The sequence below is a fragment of the Saccopteryx bilineata genome, chromosome 2 (assembly GCF_036850765.1).
Source record: "Saccopteryx bilineata isolate mSacBil1 chromosome 2, mSacBil1_pri_phased_curated, whole genome shotgun sequence".
Classification (NCBI taxonomy): domain Eukaryota; kingdom Metazoa; phylum Chordata; class Mammalia; order Chiroptera; family Emballonuridae; genus Saccopteryx; species Saccopteryx bilineata.
Window position 1 is genome coordinate 41,024,448 of NC_089491.1, and position 14,858 is coordinate 41,039,305.

Genomic DNA, 14,858 nt, shown 5'->3' on the forward strand with positions numbered 1-14,858 from the left:
TCTCTTCTGAGATAGTAACGTATGGAGGTGCTGCCGACCAGGCTGGAAGGAATGGGGGGCTGGATATCTCTCGGATACTGTCTACTGTTGCACATCAGCCCACAATGCCCTGAAGCAGATCCACCTTCCTTCATTCTATATATTTAACCTTCAAAACCAGCCCCTTTCTCTTCCTTTTCAATCAGCGTCCCCTGCTCACACCTTCACCGTGTGGTGAGGATCACCTCCCCTTCTGAGCAATTCACAGATTCACAGAGTGCACAAAAGTTCTCCACCTATTTTGTGACACACAGATCCTTTGTGTGACGCCAGCGTCTGTTAGTCCTGAGACAGGTAAAAGGCAGAGAACCCGCGTGGCCTTTAATCTGATCACTGGGTTCCGGGTGCCTGTGCAATGAATGAACTTGTGGCTCTTTCCTGTCCTATGGGAAGAGGTGAGAGCATATTCTTTTCTTCTGCATGAGTTTCTCAGGCCCTTCCACTCTAATGTGACTTGGACCATGGTCCCATGGACAACGCTGCCCCGGGTGCCTGCAGAAGCCTCTCTGAGCCAGGGCTGGCTTGCTCCCATGCAGCGGGGAGAAGTCCTGTTGGCCTGGCTCTGCACTGCCCACCCCTGAGCTCTCACTCCTTTGAGTTCCGTGCAGGGCAGTGGTAGCCAGAAGCGGCCGGCAACGTTTGTGTGCCTGTTTCCCAGGCTGGTCGCAGACCCAGAGGCAAGAGAGAAGAACCAGCCACTGACGAAGACTTTATTTGTCCTAACTCTAGTAAGGCCCTCAGCCCTCAAGGTCTTGACCTTGGCCTGTGTCCACGGCCCGGTTAGTTCAGTTTTAGCAAGAATCCTGTTGGATCAGTTTAGTGACAATCCCTCCTCCCCCCTTGATATCTGATCATATTGCTCACCCCCCACCTTTGATATCTCATCACCCCGTCCTGCCCTCAGCAAGAATCCTCAAGTCTGTGTCCTGTAACCTTTAAAACGTCTTATTTTCTTACTGCCTTAGCGTCCCTGAATGGGCTAAGAGCACCCACCCAGAACCATCAGTATGATAAGTGGTTCCCTTCCTACCTCCTCAACTGTGGCTCAGTGACCTTCAAACACACCAGTGATATCCTCGGTGCCTTTTTTGTGTACCCCACCCTGGCCCCCAATAAAGGTCCTTGCCACAGGTCCTCTCTGCTTCTCCCCCTTGGTGGAGCTTGTGCCTTGGGTCCTTCCTCTTGACACCTATCTCTGAAACTTAGGAGTCTAAGAAACGTTTCCTTCTGAGCCTCCCTCCTCTCTGCCTCCTGCTGTAGCTGCACCTGGCTGACCACCTCAGAGAATTCAACACAGTTGGTCAGGCGAGAAGCTCGCTGGTTTTTTGTTTTTTTTTATAGAGACAGAGTCAGAGAGAGGGATAGATAGGGATAGATAGACAGGAACAGAGAGAGATGAGAGGCATCAATCATCAGTTTTTCGTTGCGACACCTTAATTGTTCATTGATTGCTCTCCCATATATGCTCTGACCGTGGGCCTTCAGCAGACCGAGTAACCCCTTGCTCGAGCCAACGACCTTGGGTCCAAGCTGATGAGCTTGCTCAAACCAGATGAGCCCACGCTCAAGCTGGCGACCTCGAGGTCTCGAACCTGGGCCCTCCGCATCCCAGTCCGACGCTCTATCCACTGCACCACCGCCTGGTCAGGTGAAGCTCTCTGGTCTTGATGCAATTTTTTATCTACAGACCCCACCTTGCTCTTTGGCTATAAATCTCCACTTGTTCTTACTGAAGTCAGAGCTGAGCTTACCTCTCTCCTCTGCTACAACCCCCACTGCAGTGGCCCCTTAATAGAGTCTGCGTTCCTGTCCTTAATAAGGGGTCATGAATTACTTTTTCTTTAGCACCTGGAGTGGAGATGGATGATTTTTCAGTCTGCAGCAGTAACGTCCACATGTACGACATCTTCTAGCTTACTTGTGCGGTCACTAACACTCCTTATTTAAACCTCGAAGGAACCTTTGTGGTTAATGTGGTCATGCTCCCTTTCAGATGGGCAACCGAGGCTCAGAGGGGCCACTGGCACTTCCCAAAGGCAAAGACAGAACTCACCACCAGGTCTTCTTTCTACTGCTGCTCAGGGGAGGCGGTGGGTTTTAAACAAAGATTTGTAACTTGAGGGCAGAATTGCAAAGTGGGGTGTGCTGGACTGAGTTACAGCACTGAAGAATATTCAAGGAGGGCCGGTTCCAGTTTGTCCCACTCAAAAGACACGCCCCACTTTGGTGCAAGGTCCCTAGGTGCAATGTCGCCTTGGGGGCATTCTGATTTAAAGTAAGATTTATAAGTCTGTTATCAAAAGGTAAAGAGTAAGATGAACTCTCCCTGCTTTGGATTTTCACAGAAACGGGTCACATCTCATTTCAGCACCTCTCTTCCTGAGCAAGTGACTCGGATTGCTGGGTGGGCTGTGTTAGCATCTCTGGTGTCCCCGGGAGGTAAAGAAGGCTTTAATTCTTCATCAGAAACAGCAAGACTCCATATGAAGAGGCTGTGTTCATATCAGGATCAGTCAAAGCTCACATGCTGTTTCCCAAACAATACTGTCTTCAAGATATCTTGTTTCCTCCCCAAGAAAATACTGCTTTGCTGGACTCCCAGCTCAGCTTTTATGACGTCCTATGATCGTCTGCACCGCAGAGCCAGGAACGCTTGCCCATGCGCACCTGGGGTAATACCGGGATACTGCCTCATGCTCTCCCCTCACCAGGCCTGCATGAACACACCCACACATCCACTCTATTTGAGTGAGGATGAGGGAAGGCAGTGAGGGAAGGATTTCAAAGCCAAAAGGCATAAAAGGACCACAGACGTGCCACCTTCCCTCCTGGCCTCTGCCCAAGGCCTCTGCCCAGATCTCCAACCCTTCCCTTTCCCTCCTACCAGGAGCTAACGGGCTTGGCTGGCACTGACTCCCACACCACTTTGTCTAACCAAATAAGCTCGAGTCTTCTTTTTAAAGAAATCTAACCTTGCCCTGGCCAGGTAGCTCAGTGGGTTAGAGCATCGTCCTGAAGTGCAGAGGCTGCTACTTCGATCCTCGGTCAGGGCACATACAGGAGCGGATTGGTGTTCCTGTCTCTCTCTCCCCTTCCTCCGTCTCTAAAATCAACAATAATAAAAAACAGAAATCTATACTCATCTTGCAGGGTGATCCCTCCTCATGCTCACTAAAAATCTTGGAGAATCTAAATATAACTAAATTTGATAAAGATATACAGGACCGACAGAAGTTTCTGAAATCTCTCTCCAAGTGGGCACCGAAGTATCACTTTCACCACTAGATGGTGCAGCAGGGGTGGATTACGGGTTCTGACCAGTATCTGCAAGACAGCTTCCATCAATCCACAATAGATTGTGCTCTCCAATGCAGGCTAAGGTTTGGATGCCGAGAGGCTCTGAAGACGACAGAATATCGATTTCTCTGAAAGGGGAGCACAAAATTCCACCCCTGGTCTATATGTAACAGGAGCTGCAAAGTCTCCACATGCGTGGGCTGGCCACAAAGCCTGGGCCGGTCAGGCCCTCACTGCAGTTAACAACGCCAGGGGAGTGGAGAGTTGGGAGTATCGTAGTCCCTAAATCCTCTCTCATCATTTGAAGTATTCTCCTGTTTGTGTCTCCCACTGCACCCCCAAACCATCAGGGGTGGCTGGAGGCCCCGAGTGTCTGTGAGTGTGATCTCTTGCGTGCAGGGCTGTCGGCTCTGGAAAGATGAGGGGGAAGTAGCATCGACCGCCAGAGTTCAGAGAATCAGAACTCTGAACCCGAACTGGCCGTCCAGGTGGTCATGAAGGTGTGCTGTTAAAGTGGGCGGCAGGACACACATTTCCCTCCCTGTTAGCTTCAGTCATAGACTTCAAACATCTACCCAGGAACGTGAGCCTCCGTTTGTATTCTTGCACAGAGTCACAGCCTGGAAAACCCCAGTCCAAGCACCTTCATAGCTCACCTGGCTACCAGGACCCCTTCTATCTGGACCTTCTGAGCACTGAGAGGTCAAGTCCTAAAACCTAAGTCAGATCTTGTTCTCGCCTGTTTAATACAACTGAAACAAGCCCCAATCTCTCTCTCTCTCTCTCTCTCTCTCTCTCTCTCTCTCTCTTAGTGAGAGAAAGACAGGGACAGACAGACATGAAGGGAAAGAGATGAGAAGCATCAACTCGTAGTTATAGCACTTTAGTTGTTCATTGATTGCTTTCTCATATGTGCCTTGATCAGGAGGTTTTAGCTGAGTCAGTGACCCCTTGCTCAAGCCAGTGACCTTTGGGCTCAAGCTGGCAACCATGGGTTCATGTCTATGACCCCACACTCAAGCCGGCGACCCCATGCTCAAGCTGGAGACCTCGGGGTTTTGAACCCAGGTTCTCAGCATCCCTGGCTGATGCTCTATCCATGGCGTTACTGCCTGGTCAGGCCCAAGCCCTCCTTCTTGGTCCGTTTCCTGGGACACACCACATTCTTTACTGCCCCAGGCCCTTTGCATTCATTACTTTTCCACCAACTCTTTCTGACTGCCTCCTCCATTCCCTTCAGGTATGGGTTTAAATGTCACCATGAGAGAGGCATTCCCTGACCAGTCAGTGGAAAGTAGCTGCCACCGCCTCCTCTTACTTTCTTTCATTTCTTCCTATTCGAATCCTTTGCACTTACACTAGGGGGCAGCAGAACTTCCTGTAAAGGGCCTAGTGGTCTCTGCTGGGACTTGCACGTATCCAGAAACCAGCCAGAGACAGTAGTCAATGAAGGCGTATGGCTGTGTTTCAATAAAACTTTATTTAAAAAACTGTTGGCTGGTCAGTTTTGGCTTATAGGCCATCGTTTGCCAACCTCTAATTTGGCTTATTTTGCATTTTTCTTTTATGTTTATTGGCTGAGTCTTGCCCCCTTTAGTTCATTGTGATCTCTTTAGAGCTTTAGAACAGTTCTTGGCGTTTAGTAGACTCTGTGACTGTCTTTTAAATGAATATTATTTGGTAATCTCTTTGCTCATTGAAGCCCTTCAGTTTCCTTTCTTCCAGCAACTTTCCCTCTGGAAACTCAGCTTCCACTTTCTCATCAGAATAGATGACTAAACATCCGCTGATGGACAGGGACGAGCATCCTGCAATCTGGGAAAGCCAGATAAGAGCTTGGGGAGGTGATGTGGCTTTCTGCACGTGGCAGGATGTAATCAGACCCAGAACCGATGGAACAGCAACTCTTAATTATGCAAGTGCAGCTTACTTGTAAATTTTAAATTCTGGGCAAATTCCCAACTTTGTGCTCTTTTCCCAAATATTCCTGGGTATCATTCTCAGTGTCTAGTCTTGGGCTTAGGAAAAGCAACTACTTTTTTATATCAGCTTATGGAAAATCTGATTAGAAGGACAATCAAACAAAATAAAAATAAGCCAACTCCCCAAACCTCCTGAGACTAGTATTTTGGTTTGGCTAAGCAACAGCACAGTTAGTGGGCAGGTTTGGAGGGCTGAACTGGGCTTTGTTTAGTGGTCGGGGTGAGCACAGTGGTGAGCAGAAGGGACAGGCGGTTCTTATTCTATAAAAAGACTGTATCTAAAACCCAGAGTGTGACTGGGGTGCTTCCAGAGACCCCTGAAGCAATAGCGTGCTACTCAACCAGCTTGCTAGGGAGGAAACAGCCTTGATTTGTAATGTTTGCCACTCCTGTGGTGTAAACTGCCGCCATAGTTGACTACAAGCCCCAGTGTGGCGGCACTGAACACGCGGCTGGGAAGAGACGCTGACGGTGGGCTTCCCAGATAGACCAGAGCTCCCTCACCCAACTGCTCTCAAGGCACTTTGTGTTGAACTGGGTTAACTGGGTCACAGCAGACACCACCCAACTCAGGGCTGAGCTGTGTTCTCTCCCACAAGACCCACCTGGGCCAGCCTCCCTCCGGCCCTGCCCAGATGCACGGCTGAAAGGTTTCAGCTCCCTGGGTCTGCCCCCTGTGCCGTCTAAACGTGGAGATACCCCCTCTCCTCTGGCCTGTCCTCTGCTGCCCCGTGCCGGCCAACAAGATGACCTTGGTCCTACTTCTGGAACAGGGGGCCCAGGGCTGCCCTAGCACACGTTGTTTTAAAATATATTTCTAGGTTTGGCAGCTGATTAGAGGTGAAAACACAGGGAACTTTTCTTTTGCTAATTTGGCCCATTTGGAAACCAAATGCAATGTTGTCGCCATTTCAGGCCAACCACCCTGCTGTCCAGGTATAAGTTTCTTCCCTGAAACGTGTTTAGGATGAAGGGTAGGTCTTCAGAGGGTGGCACCACCCAGGGGGTGTTAGAAAATTATGGAGGCCTTTTTTTTTTTTGGTTTCCACAATGACTGGAGGAGTATGGGAACTGTCACAGCAGGTGCTGGGAGTTCTGGAATCCTGTGAGGCCAGGCAGCCCCACCTATCCGACACACAGAGTGTGGCTGGAAATACCTGGCACTCAACCCTCCCCTTTCTGGCTCCTCCGGAAGCTGAGGTCCAGAGTCCTTCGAGGGAATGACTAAGGAAAACAAGCCCGGGGGTCTCCTTGGGCACCCAGTTCTGCCCCGGGTTATCCCCAGGGAGGTGATGCTTGCAGCCACCGAGCTAACAAGCCCAGTGTGGGAAGAACTGCCCCTGGCTGGGGGGTGGGGAGGGAATGCACTGACGGCATGAGCCCCCTGAGGAGCACTGGCCCGGATGTTTCTACGTGGGGTCTGAGCCTGGGCTCTGTGCTTGGTAGCATGTTGCTTCACCAACTTGAGTCTGGTTTCCTGTAAGAATAAGTGAGTAAGGCGAGGAGAGTTTTTCCAGACTGATTTCTTTCTGGAGTTTCCAGAACAAAGGATGAACGGAACCCTGCAATAGCCTGGGAGAACCCAGTGTTCGCTGGTTGCCTGACCAGAGCCTTTGTGACCAGTTCACAGACTCCAAAGCAGGAAGGTGTGAAAATAGATTATTCTCTCTTTGACCCCCTCAAAGTCAACTCCGAGCACTGGGGAACAAATATTCTCATCGATGTATCTCCTTGCCTAACCCCCAACCAGGGACCACTATGAAAATGCAGCGTTGGTAGCTAAAAGTTAAGACATTTCCACCTCTCCCCTGGGCACGTTTCAACTCATAGGCAGGACTTCTGTAGGATACCCTGAGCTTATTTGGGGCAATATCTTTTCAATCAGCACTTAAACAGACTAAATTATTTTTCCCTTTCAATAGTTTGTTTTTTGAAAAATCATTATAGGAGATTTGGAAAATACAGTGAGGTTTAAAAAAAGAAAATGGTAATTATACTAGCAAAATCCAAAAACACCACTGTTAACATCTTTTTTTCCACACATTTCAGAAAAACATAGTTGAGATTATAATGTGCACATAATTTATCTTCTGCTTTGAAGTCCAGGAACATCCTAAGCATTAAACTGCTGTTACTAAAAGCCTCTTAAAAGTATTTTAATGGCCTACAACCATTCTATTCTATAGTTGTATGATAACTTGCTAGACATTATTGTTGAGCATCTGATGTTTATAATATGAAAATTATAAACAACACTGCAACGAACATCTTTGTGCATAAAACTTTTTTTCCCCTGTGTTTCTTTCATTTCTTTAGGATAGAGTCCCAGACATAGAGTCCCTAGCTTAAAGGGTATGACTATACTGAAGTCTCTTAATACATAATGCTATAACATAGGCTAGAAAGTCACACCTGCATTTACTTATTTTTGTCATGTTTCCTTAAACTTCGAAAAAATGTTAAATAAACCAGAGCATACATTGGTGTCTTGAAGCTCAAAACATCAAGAAGGAAAGAAGCAGTCAGCTTTCCCCCTTCCCATCCACTGTCCGGGGGCAGATATTACAGAGAGGGCAGGAGGAGAGGAGTTAAGCACAAGCAATTGTAAAGAGGTCAAACGGTCTCCAAGTACAAATACAGAAGAAACTGGACAGGGAGATGATACATTTAGGCAAATGGATACGCAAAACACAGGACAGGGACAGCAGCTTGGGAGTCCAAAGACTCATTCTCAGAGTTTACAGGGTAAAAGACACATTTTCACATAAAAACAGACCTTCAGACCGATAAACTGAATGTCTCACCTTTCGGAGTCTTGCAAGAAGACCTGCTACATGTTCATGCTGTTCCGATCTAGCAAGATCTTCTGCTGTCTTCCCATCCTGTTGGGGAAAAAGGATTAGTTTCTGTCCCTTCGCAACAGAGAGCTGTGTGTTCCTCACACCAGTTCTGCCGTGGGAGGCAGAAACCAGAACAGGAGATGGGCAGAAAGAGCACATCCGGGCTTATTTCCCTTTCTGTGGAACCCTTGTCTCACTTGACCGTGCGGGAAAGGAAAAGAAGTAGTGGGAAGACATCGGGCCCTGGTGCTTTGAGGACCAACGGTGAGATGTCTCGGCTCCCAGGCTTTAATCAAACTCAGCTCCTCGTTAGCAGGCAGATTACTGGGTGAACTGAACCGTTCTCCAATTAGGCAGACAATAAAGATTGTCATTAGATGCCAAATTCTAGGCAGACAATAAAGATTGTCATTAGATGCCAAATTCTAGTTAGTGCCAGCCAATGTCTTAAGGTACTTTCACAGAGGAACCTCAGCACCAACATGCTAGTTACCAGTAATGACTGTGCATTCAAAGGCTTAGTTTAACAGACAATTTTATCTAAGGATTTTCAGTGAACATAAAAGGAGGATACGGACGAAAAAGGGGTCACATACTGAACCTGTCAAAGTCAGGGGAGACTTGCATGGCAGCCTTACAAACTCAAGAGACCTAATGTCTGGTTTGAAATTAAACCTTTCAAACCGAAAGCAAGTCATGGGGGGGTCATCCTGTCGTAGGCAGGTATATTCCCTGATACAGAACCCGTTTATTGTCTTTTTGCATCTACAATGACATACCTTTGGAATGCCAGGGCAATTTCCCTTCTCCAGCCCCTCAGGACACAAGCACTGCACCCGAGCACAGACCACAGAAACCCTCATTGTTATTGTGCTCCCGTTAATCACTGTTAACTCTCCTATACCCCTCCGTGTAAAAGAAGCATGTATCTATCCATTTTCCTTTCTATCCAGTCTCGGAGACCTCCCCCTCTCCTTCCTCCCGCCTCTGCCTTTGCCCTCCCAAATCTATCACTAGTGACTTTCATGTGACCCCCTGACGTTTTCTTTCTTTGATTCTGATGTATAAAACAAGGTGCAAAACTGCCCTTCTCCAGAGCATTTTCTCAATCCCCTCAGGTTCTGTGTCCTGGAAATTGCCAATTTGGCTCAAATAAACTCATAAAAATTCTTACAGGTTTGGACATTTTTTTCGCCAACAAGGAAATAAGGGTCCGTGGCACTTTGGTGTTTGCTTTTTAATTAGAAGAGTTTCACAGGGCCACCGTTTCACAGAAAACAAATTCATCTGTTTCTATACCACTAGTGTGCACGACAACAGCTGACACCACTGAGTGCCTCCTGGCAATCCGGCCCGATCCTGTCCTCTTTGCCTTGTGTGCACCGGCTCAGTCACTCGGGGAGGCGGGAGCCGCAGCGGTCACAGGCCACCCAGGAGGACACACAGGCTTAAGGACTGTTCTGCCGCAGTTTTAGGAAGCATTATACAATTAAGAGTAGAAATGATGAAGAGCAATTTCCACTTAAATAAAATCAACATTTTTTTAAACAAGAAGAAGAAGATGATTTTGGCTTCTTTCTCAGTGTTTATCAATCACAAAGTCCCATTCCCATGGAAGCTGAGAAATGCCCAAATCTGTTTAACAGCACACCTTCTGATTTCTCAAAGTGAGTCACTCTCTGAGCCACACATGGGGTCCCATTAGACGTTGGGCGTTTCTCGACGTTGGCCTGATTGACACAATTCCCGGTTGCAGGGTCTGCCCAGTGCTCTGCAGGGTGTTCAGCGGCGCCCCTGGCCTCTACCACTAGATGCCAGCAGCATTCCACTTCTCCAACTTGTGACATCCCACAGTGTCTCCAGCCATTGCCCAGTGTTCCCTGGACAAAATCGCCCAGGTGAGAACCGGCACCTTAGGCTGAAACTGGAAGCTCAGACGGTGCTCCGGAGGAAGCATGTTGACAGTCGTGTGCCATCTCCCTGCTCCTTCAGAATCTCGAAAAATCTTCCAAGAGACAGGCAGGGGCTTGTGGTTTGTTTTGGTGATGCATTAGGTATCATACCAGGCACCGCATCCCAACCACAGATCCATGCCAAACTGCCTAACTCCTTTCCTGACATGGTAAGAAAAAGACTCAGTTCAGCAGTTCCCAAACTCCACTGCACACTGTAGTCGCTGGGTCTTTAAGAACTCCCCTGGCCTGGCTCCCACCCAGACACTCTGCTTCTATCAGTTTGGGGTGTGCCCTGGGAATCGGGTTCTCAGTGCTCTCAGGTAATTTTATGGTACAGGAACGTTTAGGAACCACTGCTCTGGAAATCTGAGCCTCAACTTAAGTTTTCTGTCTTCTGGTGTGTCATATATTTCTGTGGAAGACCTCGGATCTGCATGGAGGACAGGCTGAGGATTTTAATAACAAACGTTACTCTTCACCGCTAAGCCTCATGAATGAGAGAAAAACAATCGTCAGCAACAGCCCTTGCATTTGCACAGAATGGTACACTTCGCAAAACACATTACTCTCAAGGACACTCCTCAGGCTTCCAAAAGAAACATCTGCCAGTGTCGTGGGATGAGTATGGGCTTTGGAGTTAGAAGGACCCAGCTTTAAGTCCTGACTGCACCTTACCAGCTGTGTGGCCAGTCACTTGGGCTCCTGGAGTCTGGGTTTCTTCCTCTGCAAGATGGGAACAGACACCCTCATTGCACAGACTCTGAGATTAGAGAAAACCAAATGGAAAGAACATTTCTGTGCCTGGTACGTACAACAAAGTACGTACCAGGCACAGAAAAAACAAACAAACAGAAGTGGTAATGATTCATGCAAGAGATGAGATTTTTCTAAACTCCCTGGTTTCTGTCCCAGAGGGAAGGGGATAGGAGCTGGATCTCTGCCAAACACCCCCAAGCAAGGTGCTAACTCCCTGGGCCAGGGGTTGGGAACCTATGGCTCGTTAGCCAGATGTGGCTCTTTTGATGGCTGCATCTGGCTCGCAAATCTTTGATAAAAATAATAATGTTAAAAATATAAACATTCTCATGTATTACAATCCATTTACTTCCTACCGCTCATGTTCATGGTTGCGGGTGGCTGGAGCCAATCACAGCTGTCCTCCGGGACAACACCAAATTTTTATTGGATAATGCTTAACGTACACTGTCGTTGTATGGCTCTCACGGAATTACATTTTAAAATATGTGGCCGTTCATGGCTCTCTCAGCCAAAAGGGTTCCCGACCCCTGCCCTGGGCTGTTCCTGGACCTCCGAGCGATCCTAACCTTCCCTGCTCTCCTCTTTACAACTCTCCTTGTTACAAACAGTGGTCCAGGAGGGCCTCAGGGAGAAGGTGGTAGTTAAGTCAAAACTGGAAGAAGATGTAAGAGACTCAGCCTTCGGCATGCCTGGGGAAGCCCTGCACTTGCTGTGTGAATCACTGGCATGTTTGAAGATGTGGCTGCTGCAGGAGGAGCAAAGAGAGGGAAGTGTCAAGTCCTGGAGAGGTAGCCAGTGAAAAGGGACTTTAAAAAGCTACTGGTCTTTAGGTGAGAAAGACTATAAGGAAGGCAGTGATTACTACAAAAGTCGGAGTGGGGGTTCCACTCAGGGCTGGGAGAAGGACACATAGCAAAAGGCTACTGGGGGTCTCTGGGGTGGCCTCCAAAGTTTTATTTCTTGATCTGAGTGATGTTACAAAGGTGTTTATCTTAATCATCAAGCTTTACCTTTTCTTGGTTTGTATGCTTTTTGAAAACTGTATTTTATAATAAAAAGTTTTGAAGAAGAGAGATAGCAAGTGACTGGGGACCATGCTGAGGGTCACTAGGAGTTGAGGACTGCGGAAGGTGGAGGAGGGGCAGAAGACAAGAAAAAAAGAGGATGAAACATTCAGAGGGGTTTTTCAAATAATCCTGGCTGAGAACAGAATGGGAGAGGGAAGGTAACACTAGAGGGCGCTGCAGGGCCAAGGGCTGTGGGGAAGGATGGGAAGAAGGGTGCCTGCCTGCTCAGGCAGTGAGTGAGCTGTCCCCACACGCAGGTACTCATTGCTTGACATGTGGCCCAAGTAAGATGTGCTCTGGGTATAAAATACATGCTGAGTTTTACATACTTGGTCCAAACCCAAGAATGTGAAATATCTCAATCATTTTAAAACACTGATTACATGTCAAAATGTTAATATTTTACATATCTTGTATTAAATATATTACTAAAATTAATTTCCTCTTTTCCTTTTTAGATGTGGCTATTAGAATATTAAAAATGGGCCCTGGCTGGTTTGCTCAATGGATAGAGCATTGGCCCAGCATATGAATGTCCTGGGTTTGATCCCTGGTCAGAGCACACATGTGAAGTGACCATTTTCTTCTCTCCCTTTCCCTCTTTTCTCTCTCTTTCCCTACCACAGCCAGTGGCTCAATTAGATCGAGTGTCGGCCCGGGAGCTAAGGGTAACTTGGTTGGTCTGAGTGTGCCAGCCTCAGGTGTTAAAAATAGCTCAGTTGATTCAAACACCGATCCCAGATGGAGGTTGCTGGGTGGGTCCCAGTAGAGGCACATGCAGGAGTCTGTCTATTTCTCTTTCTCAAAAAATAAAATAATATTGAGCATGACACATAGGTATGTATTATTGTTCCATTGGAGATGTCCTCAGCAGAGAGCACAGTGTCTCAAAGATCACACCATCCCCAGCTCAAATCCCTAGTGCAGGGGTCCCCAAACTGCGGCCCGCTGAAGCCATTTATCCGGCCCCTGCTGCACTTCCGGAAGGGGCACTTCTTTCATTGGTAGTCAGTGAGAGGAGCATAGCTCCCATTGAAATACTGGTCAGTTTGTTGATTTAAATTTACTTGTTCTTTATTTTAAATATTGTATTTGTTCCCATTTTGTTTTTTTTACATTAAAATAAGATATGTGCAATGTGCATAGGGATTTGTTCATAGTTTGTGGTTTTTTTTTATAGTCTGCCCCTCCAACGGTCTGAGGGACAGTGAAATGGCCCCCTGTGTAAAAAGTTTGGGGACCCCTGCCCTAGTGAGTAGCATGCATTAGAAACCGCAGTAAGTTATCCAGAAGACATGGCTAGGATAATTAACAAAGGTGGCTGTATTAAATACAGATTTTCAATGTAGATGAAACAACCTTCTTTTGGAAGAAGATGTCGTCTAGGACTTCCCTAGCTAGAGAGAAGTCAATACCTGGCTTCAGAGCTTCGAAATACAGGTTGATTCTCTTGTTAGGGGCTAATGTAGCTAGTGACTCTAAGTTGAAGCTAATGCTCATTTACCATTCTGAAAATCCTAGGGCTCTTAAGAATTATGGCAGGCATCCCTAAACTACGGCCCGCGGGCCACATACAGCCCCCTGAGGCCATTTATCCGGCCCCCTGCCGCACTTCCAGAAGGGGCACCTCTTTCATTGGTGGTCAGTGAGAGGAGCACTGTATGTGGCGGCCCTCCAACGGTCTGAGGGACAGTGAACTGGCCCCCTGTGTAAAAAGTTTGGGGACCCCTGATTATGGTATAGCTACTCTTCCTATGCTCTACAAATGAAACAACAAAGCCTGGATGGCAGCACATCTGTTTATAACATGGTTTGCTGAATATATATATATATTTTTTTTTAATAATTTTATTTTTTTTAATGGGGTGACATCAATAAATCAGGATACATATATTCAAAGATAACAAGTCCAGGTTATCTTGTCGTTCAATTATGTTGCATACCCACCACCCAAAGTCAGATTGTCCTCTGTCACCTTCTATCTTGTTTTCTTTGTGCCCCTCCCCACCCCCATCCCTTTCCCATTCCCCCCTCCCCCCGTAACCACCACACTCTTATCAATGTCTCTTAGTTTCACTATTATATCCCACCTACATATGGAATAATACAGTTCCTGTTTTTTTCTGATTTACTTATTTCACTTCGTATCATGTTATCAAGATCCCACCATTTTGCTGTAAATGTTCCGATGTCATCATTTCTTATGGCTGAGTAGTATTCCATAGTGTATATGTGCCACATCTTCTTTATCCAGTCATCTATTGATGGGCTTTTTGGTTGTTTCCATGTCCTGGCCACTGTGAACAATGCTGCAATAAACATGGGGCTGCATGTGTCTTTACGTATCAATGTTTCTGAGTTTTTGGGATATATACCCAGTAGAGGGATTGCTGGGTCATAAGGTAGTTCTATTTTCAGTTTTTTGAGGAACCACCATACTTTCTTCCATAATGGTTGTACTACTTTACATTCCCACCAACAGTGTATGAGGGTTCCTTTTTCTCCACAGCCTCTCCAACATTTGCTATTACCTGACTTGCTAATAACAGCTAATCGAACAGGTGTGAGGTGGTATCTCATTGCCGTTTTGATTTGCATTTCTCTAATAGCTAAAGAAGATGAGCATCTTTTCATATATCTGTTGGCCATTTGTATTTCTTCCTGGGAGAAGTGTCTATTCATATCCTCTTCCCATTTTTTTATTGGATTGTTTGTTTGTTTGTTGTTGAGTTTTATGAGTTCTTTGTATATTTTGGATATTAGGCCCTTATCTGAGCTGTTGTTTGAAAATATCATTTCCCATTTAGTTGGCTTTCTGTTTATTTTGTTATCAGTTTCTCTTGCTGAGCAAAAACTTCTTAGTCTGATGTAGTCCCATTCATTAATTTTTGCCTTCACTTCTCTTGCCATTGGAGTCAA

At 46.8% G+C, this 14,858-nt stretch overlaps 1 protein-coding gene across 5 annotated transcripts in view; it reads right to left on the reverse strand.

The window, feature by feature from the left end:
* DAPK1 (death associated protein kinase 1) overlaps positions 1-14,858 on the reverse strand; it is a 194,530-nt gene that overhangs the window by 23,349 nt on the left and 156,323 nt on the right. For all 5 annotated transcript variants that reach the window (XM_066256949.1, XM_066256947.1, XM_066256945.1 and 2 more), the window contains exon 19: positions 8,123-8,200. In XM_066256949.1, the coding sequence (XP_066113046.1) occupies positions 8,123-8,200 (78 nt within the window). The remainder of the gene's footprint in view (positions 1-8,122; positions 8,201-14,858) is intronic.